A 13,060-nucleotide genomic window follows, 5' to 3' on the forward strand; every position below is an offset into this window, starting at 1 on the left:
CATCCCCGGGTACGGACTAGTTACTGAGTAATGTTGGGAATTAGGGATAAACCCAAGTGTAGGTAAAGTGTAGTGGAAGCAACTTTAGCTGTATTCATTGTCGTTAATGTAACATTTAGATTAGATAACTAGTGAATGATGCTGCTGTCTGATGGTCCTGTAGACTTATGATGGCATAGCCTGATGTCCTCTATACTCACCATTTGTGGGTTAGTACATCATCACACCTGAATTGGGCTTCTGTATGAATGCTCACACATCAGATATAACATGCATAGAGAGCGTATCAGGTCACTCACAGGTCTCTAGGGTGGTACTGCAGCTTTAAGATGGGCGAGGGGAAGCGGAACCTCTGGTCACAGTCTCCAGTCAGGACATCCCACTGGGAAACTATGTTGTCTGTTGATGCACTCACCAGCTTGTGGCCGTCTCGACTCCAGCTGTACAAAAACACAAACCTTATAAGCAACATCCCATGACCAACTGTATGTGTGTGTTAGTGTTGGGTTAAGTAAACTTTATATAGTGACTTCAACACAAAAGACTTTACAAGGAACAACAAATTATAGCTGCTAACCTGCAGTTCAAAACCTAGGTCACAGAAAACACCCAAGTGTCTGGCATGGGGCCTGAAATTTGTCGACCGATTGTCAAGACTACTGCAAATTGAGTCAAGATATGTTGATTTACCAAATATGATTACCTCTGATTTACTGTCTTTAAAGGATAAGGCTGGTGTTTTTTAATGCATTTCTTACCATCAACAAATCCTATGAAAATAACATAATCAGCAATGTTTTGCTAATGAGTCTCGTCCATGTAGCCGATGCCCAATAAAGCCATGTCTCAGTAGCCATAGATGTCCATCACATTAAAAAAACTATTAAAAACACATCAAAGAGCCATGCCGTTGCTCTGGGCAACATATTTCATCATTGCGATGCACCGGGCCATCCTACTTTTTCCTGAAACAACTTAATAAGCCGACCATAAACACGTTTTCGATCTCAGGAAAGTAGTTCCGTAGCACTGAAAATAGTCCCCGTCGTAATAAAGAATTTGTTCTAGGGCTGAACAATTAATCAAAATTTTATCGAAATCGCAATATGGCCTACTGCAATTTTCAAATCGCAGGAGGCGCAATATTTGTTAAAGGCGAAATGTGTGTCAAAATACCATTTTAAATTAAATATTGTCGTGCTGCAGAGATGTCCTGGCCTACACATCATATTCTACAGACTTAAGAAAACATCTTTGTTTGGTACAGATCCCTGCAAAAATCACACCATAATCATTTTAATACGTTTTTCAATGAAAATGAGAATAATGATGTAAAAATTATCATTCCCTCTAATATCGCAAATCATATCGCAATTGCAATATTAGTCAAAATAATCGCAATTAGATATTTTTTCAAAATCGTTCAGCCCTAATTTGTTCCCATTTGAATTTGATTTGGTAATAACTAAATAGCCTGACTTTTCATAGTAACAGTTAGCGATTTTTTAAATTGAAACTATGTCTTTGTGAGCTGTATTTAAAGGTGTTTAGCTTACAATTGGAGCCAATGACTTCCGGTTTGAAGGCTAAAAAGGGTACGTGGGAAGTCAGAAAGTAATGGGAGTAGAGCAAACGCATTGTTGATTTTGTTATTTTCATAGGATTTGTTGACAATAAGAAAAGTATTTAAAAACACCAGCCGTATCCTTTAAGTTGCAGGATGTTATGAGCCATCCAACACTTGATGTCTGCAAGGCAATCATGTAACGTGATAAGGCTACCTGGATCATTTGGTTTCAGTGGCTAGCACGACTGTCAACTGTCATCGTTAAAAACGGTGGACAAAAGAATGTTTTTGCCTTATAGAATTCACGATAACTACCATTTGAAATAAAAATAATACTCCAGTAACTGCTTTCTGAAAACCAAAAAATACTGGATTGGACTTAGTGTAATAGGTTAGTCTTAAACACCAAACCTATACCTGGAAACCATCTCAGTCTCACAATGACTCGAAGACACCTTGATGAGAAGAAACACTTGGATGTGGACTAAATTACAGCTGTTTTGGTGAGCTTTTTAAAATGCAAAGTAATTGATGGACGCTGTAATACTCCCGATCCTGCGTTGTTGATGTTATCTCTTTAGTCACTGCTACTTTGTTGATTGTCAGTGACAAGTCTGTATTTAATCCCATCTCAGTTTCACATTTCATTAAGCAACTTGCCACCAAGCTAAACCAGTACATTCTTTTATTACCTTGACTTGATCATGCAAGGATGGATGATGATCTGGAAGATGCTGTAGCAAGATAGATGTGTTTGACCCATTGGCAGACTTTTCGTCGTCATATTTTGCAAATTGGATATCAGTCTTCTTCAACAACACCCTGGTTATTTTTGAGAAATCCAAAATGCTCTCATACTGCTGATTTAAGGCACTTCTTGGTGGATAAAAAGCTGGAATATTAGCTAATGTATCCCTACACAAACACACAGAAAACATGACCCACTGATCCAGAGGGTCTGACAGGCGTAAACTTGTGCGACCATAAGGCTGCATTCAAAAGCATAGAACCCTGGACAGAGATACCGTATATCTCACCATAAAGAGCAAACAGGGTGGATGTGTGCACTGATGATTTTAGCGATGCCCCGTGTGAGGAAGTCCCAGATGACAATGCGCCCATCATTGCAGCCCACAGCCAGCAGGGTACCCCAGCGGTTGAAGGTGCAGGTGAGGGCCATGCTGATACAGTCCAGAGTGCCATCCGCCTCCTACCAAATCACACACATAAAGTTTAAATCACAGCTAGAGACTTTTCATCATGAATAAAGAACATCACTTTATGCTGACATATAGCAGAGATGCATTGCAGACAAAGGGAAAGCCAGGGTCAGACAAAGATCCCTGTGTTTCATTAGTTATTTAACGTGCCCTCCTTCACTTCCCCTCAGCACTTGGTAATATGTAGCACCGTACATAGTCAAGCAAGTGGCCAGGGCAGGGTCTGAGGGGGAATAGAATATTTGAAACAGAACGCACTTGCCCTTAAAGCCCCTACGTGTAGAATTGGAAAATTGTTGATTTTGGCGACTCCTAGTGGTAGTGCCAAAAAAAGACACTGTCACAAACGTCTTTGTGACGTCTTAGCGACATTTGCGATATTTCCCTCCATACAGCTGGAATATGTAAAGAAAGTACTGCTATAGATAACTGTAGCTCAACCATTAGTTTCTATATTATTCCTTAATGACAGCATTGTACTATGAAGTAGTTTGTTATTGTGAGAATTCAGGTTAACAGATGTATGGGGGATCGCTGTTGTTGTGAATATAGCCTATCCAACATTTTACTATTCTGAGGGTACGAGCTGCAGCTAATGGAAAATGCTACCGCTAACGAACTAGACTAAACACAAATCAAGTAACACAATCGTAGTATGGAGTTGTATTGTGTATAGTTGTAATGTAGCGATTACGGCCGATAAAGGTAGCAGATGGCAGGATACATGAACCCGACACAACCAAGGCAACCAGATGGCAAATGAAACTAACGTGCTACGTGGAGATTTCCATGAGATGTAATGATATAAACAAATAGCCACACAAGCGGGCCAGCTGTGTTGTTATTTTCACCATTTTCCTAAAGCTTGTTGTCAAAGTCAGCCCGAGTAATGGCGAATCGATGAAGCGAGCGAGTAAACGTTTTCAACTAGTAAACTTGCTACCTATCTCTTCACTTGTCATTGCGGCACATGTAACCTTCAGCGGGAGAAAAATCTGGCAAAGCGAGACTGGTAACCGGCGATATTTATTTTAGCCATTAGCCTTTATACACGGTTTGTCCTAAGGGGCTTCTGTAGCCCAGCAGATTTGCTGTGTGTGTGTTTACAAATGTTTTGCGGTTTCTGTCACCCTCTAGTGGTCAGAAAAAATCGCTTAGTGTAGCTTTAAGTCCGTGAGGGCTCAGTGCTTAGTCCATAGGGTGGAAATTGGGATTGGGCCTACATTGTTGATGACTCGCTCCCTCGGCCCTCAAAGTGTCAATCTCAGAAAGTTCACTTGAGTTACCAGAGTAATGCAACAGCACTTAAGATGGCAGCGTCCATAATAACCCTGCTTTACCATTTGCACTACGGGACGGTCTCACTAAGATGTGGCATAACATGGGGATCAAAACATTTGGAGACCTTTATGAAAACAACATACTTAAATCTTTTGAACAGCTAAGTGGTGCCTTCAACCTCCCCACTGCACATTTCTTTAAGTACCTACAGGTCAGACACTACATTAGCACACAACAGGGCGGGCATCCAATCCCTTTAGATTCTCTTCCAATTGATGAGATTTTAAAAGATATTCAACACCCCAGGGGTATTGTATCCTTAACTTACAGTAGAATGTTGGACCTTATGGCAAATAAAACTCTAAAATCTAGGGCTAAGTGGGAACAAGATCTTGACTTTACTTTTGAAGACTGTGACTGGGATGCAATATGTGAGGGTAGGGCTGTCGCAATAACCGCAATATTGCAATACCGCGCTATAGACAAGCCAGCCGCGGTGGATGGCAAGCAACCGCCACAACCGCGCTATGTTCACGTTTTTTCTTTTTTTAATGAGGCTAGGCACTTCTTGTTTTACACTTCAATGCGTGTGTATTGAATGTTAAATAAATTCATAATGAAAACAATAAGAGTGTATTGTTTCCTGCCAACAGCGTTTACATGGAGCCTTTTAATCAGAATAGTAGCCCAATCAAAATAAAAATGCCTCATATAAACGCCTCAATCAGAATAAACTGGCCAATCCGAATGAAATTTCATTCCGTTTGAGAGGGGTGGTATAACCCTTTCATAATCCAGTCGATGGAAAAAATTTCATCATGTAAACACTCATTCCGATCACTTTCTTTATCTCGCCTCTTTCTGCACATGCTCGCGCATTTAACGTAAGTCACGTCAATTACGTTACCCTTTTTTTCCGGGAGGATTCGAATGGATGTGCTTGTTATTAACCCCGGGGCGCTCGGGCTTGATGTAGACGGTGCAGCCCGTTTTTATATCAAGTCCTGACTCCGCCTCTCCGGGCCAGTTTCGGTTTACAGCGGTGAAAATTACAAATGGACCCAATCATTGCGGGGGCAAAACAAAACGTCTTTTTCTGACACTTATGGAGTCGTATGTTTTGATAAAACTGTTGCTTCATCAGAAAGAACAGCAGTAAAGAAATAACCGACGCAGGCCCATGTTAGAGTGCTGGATTCGGTGTTTTGCGCATGTCAGAAACTTTTATTCTGATTACATGCTGTGGAGCATGTAAACGCACATCTTAATGCGATCGTTATATTTAGCGCTCATGTAAACACTTGCGTAGCAATCTTCCTTCGGAATGATTTCATTCAGAATTTAAAAAAATGTCTCATGTAACCGCAGTCCAACTTGGCGACTTTGTCACTAGATTTAGCAACTTTTCAGAACCCACTGGCGACTTTACTTCTGAAAAGCGACTAGCGACAAATCTGGCAACTTTTTCTGACCATGGGGAACAATGGTAAAGTGTTGAATCCCAAAGCATTTGCCAGTAAATTGGTACGGCTGATGCCGGTTTGCTCTACTTGCTTGTCATCCAGAGAGGTCTAATGATCACAGCACTTCCCACACACAGCGTAGCCCCCCTCCCTCCGCTGCGAGCGGAGACTGTAGGTTATATATATATTGATATGCAAAGTAGCATGTGACGTCATCCGGCGACTTCTTATCGCATACACCGCATACCGCGCTGTTGATCCACCCTAAATCACCGCAGGGGAAATTCCTTCACCGCGACAGCCCTATGTGAGGGAGCCCAAAATTTCTCTTATAATAGTCGCCACAAGCTTTTGCAGATCAATCTCATCCATAGAATTTATTTTACACCAGAAAGACTCCACAAGATGAACAACACCATCTCAGAATTCTGTCCTAGATGTAAGATAGAAACAGGAAGCCTTATTCATATGTTTTGGAAATGTATGACATTGGAACAATATTGGGGTTCTATCCTGGATGCACTCAAAAAGATCACAGGAGTTGATACCTTGCTCACCAAGATTGATTTTGCTAGGGGACATATCGGTTCTGCCTATTGATAAGAGGGAAAAGGTACGCTTCATTAAACTAGCTTTGATAGCTGGAAACAAATGCACTGCTATATCGTGGAAGAGTGAAGACCCTCCCCGTCTCCATGTGGCTTAAAGAAATTGCCTCATATATGACCTCTGAAAAAATAATGTTCAATCTAAAAAAAAAAACCTTGTCTTTTTCACAAATGTTAGAGTGACTTTAGGTGGTATCTAGAAAACATCTCACAGTCAGTTGGTTAAAGACTACTAATGGTGTAACAACAGGTATCTTTTTTTTCTTTTTTTTTCTTGGTATAACACACTTGATAAAATGGTTGTACTCACTGTACTTCTCCACTGTTGATGTCTTGCCTTTTATTGCTTGTGCTTTACTGAGTATACTGTAACCCCCCATTTTTATTCTCATTTATTTATTTAATGTAATTTTTTCATGAGTATGTGTTGGGTTGGTTGGGAAGGGGGCTGGGAGGGAAGTGACCGGCGAGGATTGGTTTGGGAGGGAGGATTTTGGTAATCACTGTATTTTCCTTGTCACAAATGCTGTAAACTGAAATTGAAAATGTCAATAAATATATTGTTTAAAAAAATTAAAAAAAAAGATGGCAGCGGGGATTCCCCCTTTAATACATCCATGGATTCCCCTGAGGGGAAGTCAACAGGGCAACGACTAATGAAACACATCGTATGTCCCACCCAGAACGAAGAGAAGGTTGAGGATGATTTGTATTAAGCAATATTAACCAGTAATACTACCAAGATCAGGTGCACAATACGAGTTGGTGGCTTACCTCTGGATAGTTCTGCCCGAACGATTCTGGGGGGGGGACAATTGAGCAAATGTGATCAGAAAATCTCTAGATCATATGCTAAAATACTTACTGTTGTCTAATTTACTATCTCTCAGAGCTGGCTTAAAATCAGTGTTTACTCAAAGACTATTAAGAAACGATTCAATTACTGACAAAACTAACGCTAGGTTAGGCTACATAGCCTCAATACATGCCATTTTTTTGTATGGAAAGAACGGTAGGCCAAACTGCATTTAAAAATCTGGGCATTTAATGTTGCCTTGCTCGTCATCAAAAAACACATACCCGGGAGAACATGAGAGAAAATCTTTTGCTAGTCGTTAGTATCATCTGATAAATACAACACAAATAATCCAACAAGCAGCTTGGATGGAGTAGTTTAGCAGTTTATTTCAGTAAAATGTCAACTTTTAGAATTGGTCCACACTACTCGTTACCGGCCACCTCGGTGTATTTGGTGGAGGAAGATTATGGGTTTAACAGGCGAATCCGTACTAAAAGCTAGTGTTTTATTGAAATAAGAGCTGCTTGGTGGGTTGTACGCATGCCGATATTACCAGTAACCAAAAAACTCCAAAACGCTCTTAAAGTCATGCTCTACCAGGTATGTACTTTTGCCAGTAAAGAAGGGAACATTAAAATGCGAGTTTTTTTTTTAAATAAGCTTGGCGTGACGGTCTCTCCGTATGAGAGAAAGGGGCTACGAATTCGTCTGTTGCCATTTCAAAATAATCTGCTTCACATAATAGCAGATATCCAGAGTTTAGGTGATAAATTATGGGGGATTTTAAGGTGAAACTTTAAAAAGGACTAACAGTGTAATGATCACAAGTTTGTTAGTTTGATTTTAGCTCATATCAGTTTCCATTTCCATGCTAGGCTAACTTATATTTATATCAAGCAAATGCGGATGTATGAAGAGTCCTACGTATAGATAGCATAATGAAAATTGATTCTTGATTACCGAGCAATTCCAGATTCATTGCTTGACGACTGTGGATCCAACGTTTCTGAATAACTTGATTTCACTTAAATATTTCTACACTACTAGTTTAGCTCTGCTGCTAACAACGGGGCGACTGGCGCCGAGCTGCCAGGAAGGACCCCAAACAAAGCGACGTTGAATATGCCTAAACAAAATACAAACGATTACACTTAAGCTGTTGGCTGACTTGTCTGTGTTCATGATTATTTTGAATATAGTTTATGAAACCGCATTTTGCTTTGTATCTACAGTCATGGAGTTTTATTCAGCAAAAGAGAAAACTCGAGAGTTTTGCCGACTCGTGATCATCCGGGTCTTGCGAAAAATAACCAATCACAGCTTTGGTGGGGAAATAGGGCGGGGATAGAACTCGGACTATAACATGCTCAGTAGTACGTTTTATCTTACAATATGCAGGTGTTTGAAAGAAAAATCACAGAGACCCCCATACTCTGGTCAAAATGTATGAAAACAGTCGACAAAGCACTACAGGTCCATGCTGTATAAACGTGAGTCCGAGCTTTTCCGTCACTGTGACACCAACCAATAGAAAACGAGCATTATGTAGGTTGCTGCGTTCTAAGCGGATGTGGCGCCCCTATAGCGTAGAAATATACAACTAGAGTGGATACACAAGGGGTCTCGATGCATTCAATGGATGATAATGATAGGGTCCATTCGTTTATTTTTTGTATTATTATTATAAATTTAACATCAGGTACAAAGTCCTTAGAGACATGTCACAACAATCAAGTAACATCAAGCAAAGAAACTAAATACAAAGCCAGGGGACTAAACATAAATTCACATTCATAGAAATACATTGAATGACTTGCACAAATTCACTGTCTTAATGGCCTTCTTGTTTTCAGAGGAAATAATTGTTTTAATGTATTGCTTGGCTTCATTATCAAAAGCAACAAATGAGGGTTTAGAATTATTACATTTGGATTTGTGGATATGGTATTTTGCCAAAATAATAATTAGGTTTATAAGATAACATTCTCTGACTTTATTAATATTATATTTATTGATGCCAAACAATACATTTTCTAAGCGTAGATTATATTATTATTACAATATTATCAATAATAAACCTGCATAAGTCTTTCCAAAGCTTTTTTGAGTGGGCACAGTGCCAAAACAAATGAAGAAGTGTTTCCGGGTATACATCACAGAATGGACAGTTTACATTAATATCCTTTTTCAACTTTACAAGATAATGATTTGCTGGGTAATATCGATGTGTAATTTTAAAAGAGACCTCCCTTATTTTATTAGTCAATAAATACTTATACGGTAAATTCCAAATATTTTTCCAATTGAGATTGTTTGTCAACCTGTTCCAGTTAAGTAACAACATAGGGGAAGGAAACAATGTCTCTTTGCAATAAAGTACGTATACCTCTGTTATTTTTTGTGGTAGATGAGAAGCATATCTGACCTATAGGAGTGTCAGTTGGATTTATGACCGGTAAGTGTATAGGCCCTCCTCTTGCTGCATCTTTAAAGAGCATTATGACTCCAGAAGGAATTGTATCTATAACAACCGCATATTCCTTTGGAGTTACAGGTATACCAAATGTAGACAAGAATTCAGTATAGTTAAGTAATAGCCCATTGTCATTAAATAACTGATTCACCAAAATAATGTTATTTGCAAACCATTTTTCATAGAATAAGGATTTATTTTAATATAATATGTTTCTATTATTCCAAATAAAAAAATTGTGTGGTGAGAAGTTATGCTTATAAATGAGGGACCAAGCAAGGAGTACTTGGAAATTGGATAATTTTAAGGGGATTTTTTCAATCTTGTAATTACAGAGCAAAATTAATTTCAGACCACCTAATTTGGAAAATATGTAATGAGGAATTCCAGACTGAGGTATGGTTATTTAGGAACTGTTCCAAGTGACTTTGAGCGTGTTGTTAAGAGTGGTGAAATCGAGAAAGTTAAGTCCTCCTGATTCATATGTATTCATAATAACAGATGTTTTAACATAGTGAGTTCTGTTTTTCCAGATGAAATTAAAAAGCATGTTATCAATTGTTTTAGAAATCTAATTATCAACATAAAGCGAGATAGCTGCATAAGTTAGTCTGGAGATACCTTCTGCCTTTGTTAACAAGATTCTTCCTTTTATAGATAAATCTCTCTGTAACCAATGATTCAGTTTCTTCTTGGTTCTATCTACAATTGGATCAAAATTTAAGGCACATTTAGAATCTTTGTTCTTGGTAATTGTAATTCCTAGATAAGTAACCTTTGCTTTTATGGGTATATTACAGATATTGGGTATCTCACATTCTTTGAGGCCAACAGTTCACATTTATTAAGGTTTAGGTAGAGCCCGGAAGCTTTAGAAAATGCCTGTATAGTATTTTGCAATAGGAACCTGGCTACAATCTTTTTTTTTTAAAAAGGGTTATGTCATCAGCCAGCTAACTAATAATAACTTCCCAATCAGCAATTGATGTCCCTTTTAAGGCACCACTTTTAATATGAACATTGAGAAGCTGTGCACAGAGAAGGAAAAGATATGGGGATATTGGGCAGCCGTGCCTAATACCACAATTTAATTGAAGGGAGGAGATGTACTACAATCCAATTTAATTGAACCGTTTCCATTCATATACATGGTTTTAATGGCCTTACAGAAAAATTCACCAAATCCACATTTTTTGAGGGAATGGAAAATAAATTTGTGTTCTACTGTGTCAAATGCTTTGTAAAAATCCAGGAAAACAATGTAGCTATCATCAGAGCATGAATATGAATAGTCAATTAAATGTAAAACCAATCGAATATTATTTGAAATATGTCTGTTTCTCATGAATCCTGATTGAACCTCATCGATAATGGGTTCTAGTACTGTCTTGATTCTTTTTGCAAATATTAAGGCAAATACTTTGTAGTCATTATTTAGGGTCCACTTGTTATTCACGCCGGGGCGCATGGGCCTGACATAGGCGGCGTAGGCGGAGTTCGTCGCTGAAATCAAGTGCAAAACACACCCAGCGGGTGTTGCATGCAAATTACAAGTGGACCCATCGTAACTTTTATGTATGCCTTTATATAGTTATTATCTCAATTTCCCTGATGTGTCGAACTGTCTGTATTTGTTTTTTTTTGGTAATGTTAATTGTTTTTACGTATTGCTGCTGCTAGGTGACACCCAAATTTCCCTCCATGGGGATTGTGCATTCCATGACCACAGCCCCAAAACGACTTCCAAAACGGAAAAGTGCAACAGAACGGTCGTTCAAGTCGGAATTCCCAGTCGGAAATTCGGGCAAGATTCATTCCGCCCGAGTTCTCCAACATGAACACAGCTGACATCACAGCATCAATCTATAAAACTTGATTTTACTTGATATATAGTTTTTGTGTTATTAAAACGTGTTGTAATAACTTTGTAGTTTCCATTTATAATGTAATTCAGTTGACTTGTGCTTCGTTACTAGATAGAAGTCTTTGCTATAGCCTGCTAACGTTACTAGAGCTGTCGTTAACGTTAATGGGTAAAGGTTGTTGCGTCCGTGTTTTCCTGTGAAGACGCACTGGAACCCAAGCGGCCAAAACCATGGGTAAATTTTGAAACCAATAAGGAAGCGGCTGAAAGCTGCAGTTCCTCTAATGTCCGCTAGGGTCAACTCCATTCAAGTCAATGAGACCACAGCCCAACTTCTCGCTCAAGTGTCCATATGGCGATTTTCAAAATAATTGCATCATTAACGAGATATAACGGTTATAAAACGGGGTGGTTTTCAGAGTGATGGTCACCAGCATAGACCACCTTTGCTGGTCAACTTGCTGGTCTTGCTGGTGACCAGCTTAGAGTGTGTTTTGGGCACTTTTTTGCTGCTGATGACCAGCCTATGTTGGTGGTTTTTGCTGGTGTATGCTGGTGCTGGTTTAAGCTAGTGATGTGACGTTCACGAACGATCCGATGCTTTTCAACGGCTCTTTGGTACGAACGAAGGGAACCGAGTCGTACTTGAGAGCCGTTCTTTTTATTGTTGTGCCCAAATTTCACTGCCTGCCCTAAATCCACTTAACCTGACGCGCCAGATGGTCTCGCGTGATCGTGATCTCGCGAATCCAGCTGCCTCGCAAGGTGCTGAAATATGATCGCCGCTGCTGAATTTTTTCTTTTTTACGAGAGGAGAGAGGAGAGGAGAAGAGAGGAGAGGAGAGGGCTCCATCTTATCTCTTTAGAAACTAACGTTATATTATTTTGCGCTACGGACGCTTCATATCCAGGTCAATTCACACACCTGTGAGTATTATTATGTTATTGTTTACAAGTAAGTAAGCCTTGTTTGAGCCGATGTGGCTCATAGGCCAGGAGCTCATCTCCTGTTTTTGTCAAAGCAGCTCAGGTGTACACACCCCAGGACAGTCCATTGCAGGGTTTATACTAGTAGTATCTGTATATTTGTGCTGGTCATGCTGGTGACCAGCCTACACAGTAAAAATTAAAGGATACTCGAGGCTCCTTTTAGGGTTCCTCAGTTTGCCACACTGGCAGAACCCTTTTGGGAGCCTCCAGGAACCCTTTTAAACACATCAGTTCTCTGAGGAACTTGGGGTAGTTTATCAGGTTCCTTGAGGAACCCTTTTTTCCAGCATGGTCTGGAACCACTTTGGGTGCTTCAAAGCACCATTTCCTAACCGTCTGAGGTTCCTCAAGGAACTTCAGCTTATTTGGGGGTTTGAGGCCTATTATTGCTACTGCTGCAACTACTACTACTAAACCAAAAGATTACAACACCAAATCAAATTGAATTCGAGGATAATTTGGTCAATGTTTTTTTCTGTAATACATTAAGAATTTAAAAAAGAATACAATAATGAGGTGTCAAATTAATAATAAACATTATTAAAAAAAGCATTAAATAAATAAACAAATTACACAAAATAAATAAGCAATAAATAAACAAAATACTAAATTTCTAATATTTTGTTAGTATTATTTTATTATTATTATTACATAATATTTATTATTAATTTATAATAATTTCTAAATACTCAAAGATGCTTAAAATACTCCCTTTAAGATTAAGATTGCACTTTATTGATCCTATGTACAATGACAGAACAAAGTACAGGAAAGTATAAAGTAATAAAAGGTAAA

General features: G+C 39.0%; 1 protein-coding gene across 3 annotated transcripts in view; it reads right to left on the reverse strand.

Annotated features, from left to right (window-relative positions):
* Positions 1 to 8,155, reverse strand: part of rbbp5 (retinoblastoma binding protein 5) — a 78,236-nt gene extending 70,081 nt beyond the window's left edge. Inside the window, exons 1-4 of one of the 3 annotated variants that reach the window (XM_078283774.1) lie at positions 7,899 to 8,155; positions 6,914 to 6,939; positions 2,605 to 2,777; positions 300 to 440 (exon numbers count right to left, since the gene is read on the reverse strand). In XM_078283774.1, the coding sequence (XP_078139900.1) occupies positions 300 to 440; positions 2,605 to 2,777; positions 6,914 to 6,939; positions 7,899 to 7,917 (359 nt within the window). In that variant the 5' untranslated portion in view covers positions 7,918 to 8,155. The remainder of the gene's footprint in view (positions 1 to 299; positions 441 to 2,604; positions 2,778 to 6,913; positions 6,940 to 7,898) is intronic. The other 2 variants (XM_078283775.1, XM_078283773.1) reach the window with 2 other exon arrangements.
* Between the last annotated feature and the right edge of the window lie 4,905 nt (positions 8,156 to 13,060).

The sequence above is a fragment of the Centroberyx gerrardi genome, chromosome 5 (genome assembly GCF_048128805.1).
Source record: "Centroberyx gerrardi isolate f3 chromosome 5, fCenGer3.hap1.cur.20231027, whole genome shotgun sequence".
Lineage (NCBI taxonomy): Eukaryota > Metazoa > Chordata > Actinopteri > Beryciformes > Berycidae > Centroberyx > Centroberyx gerrardi.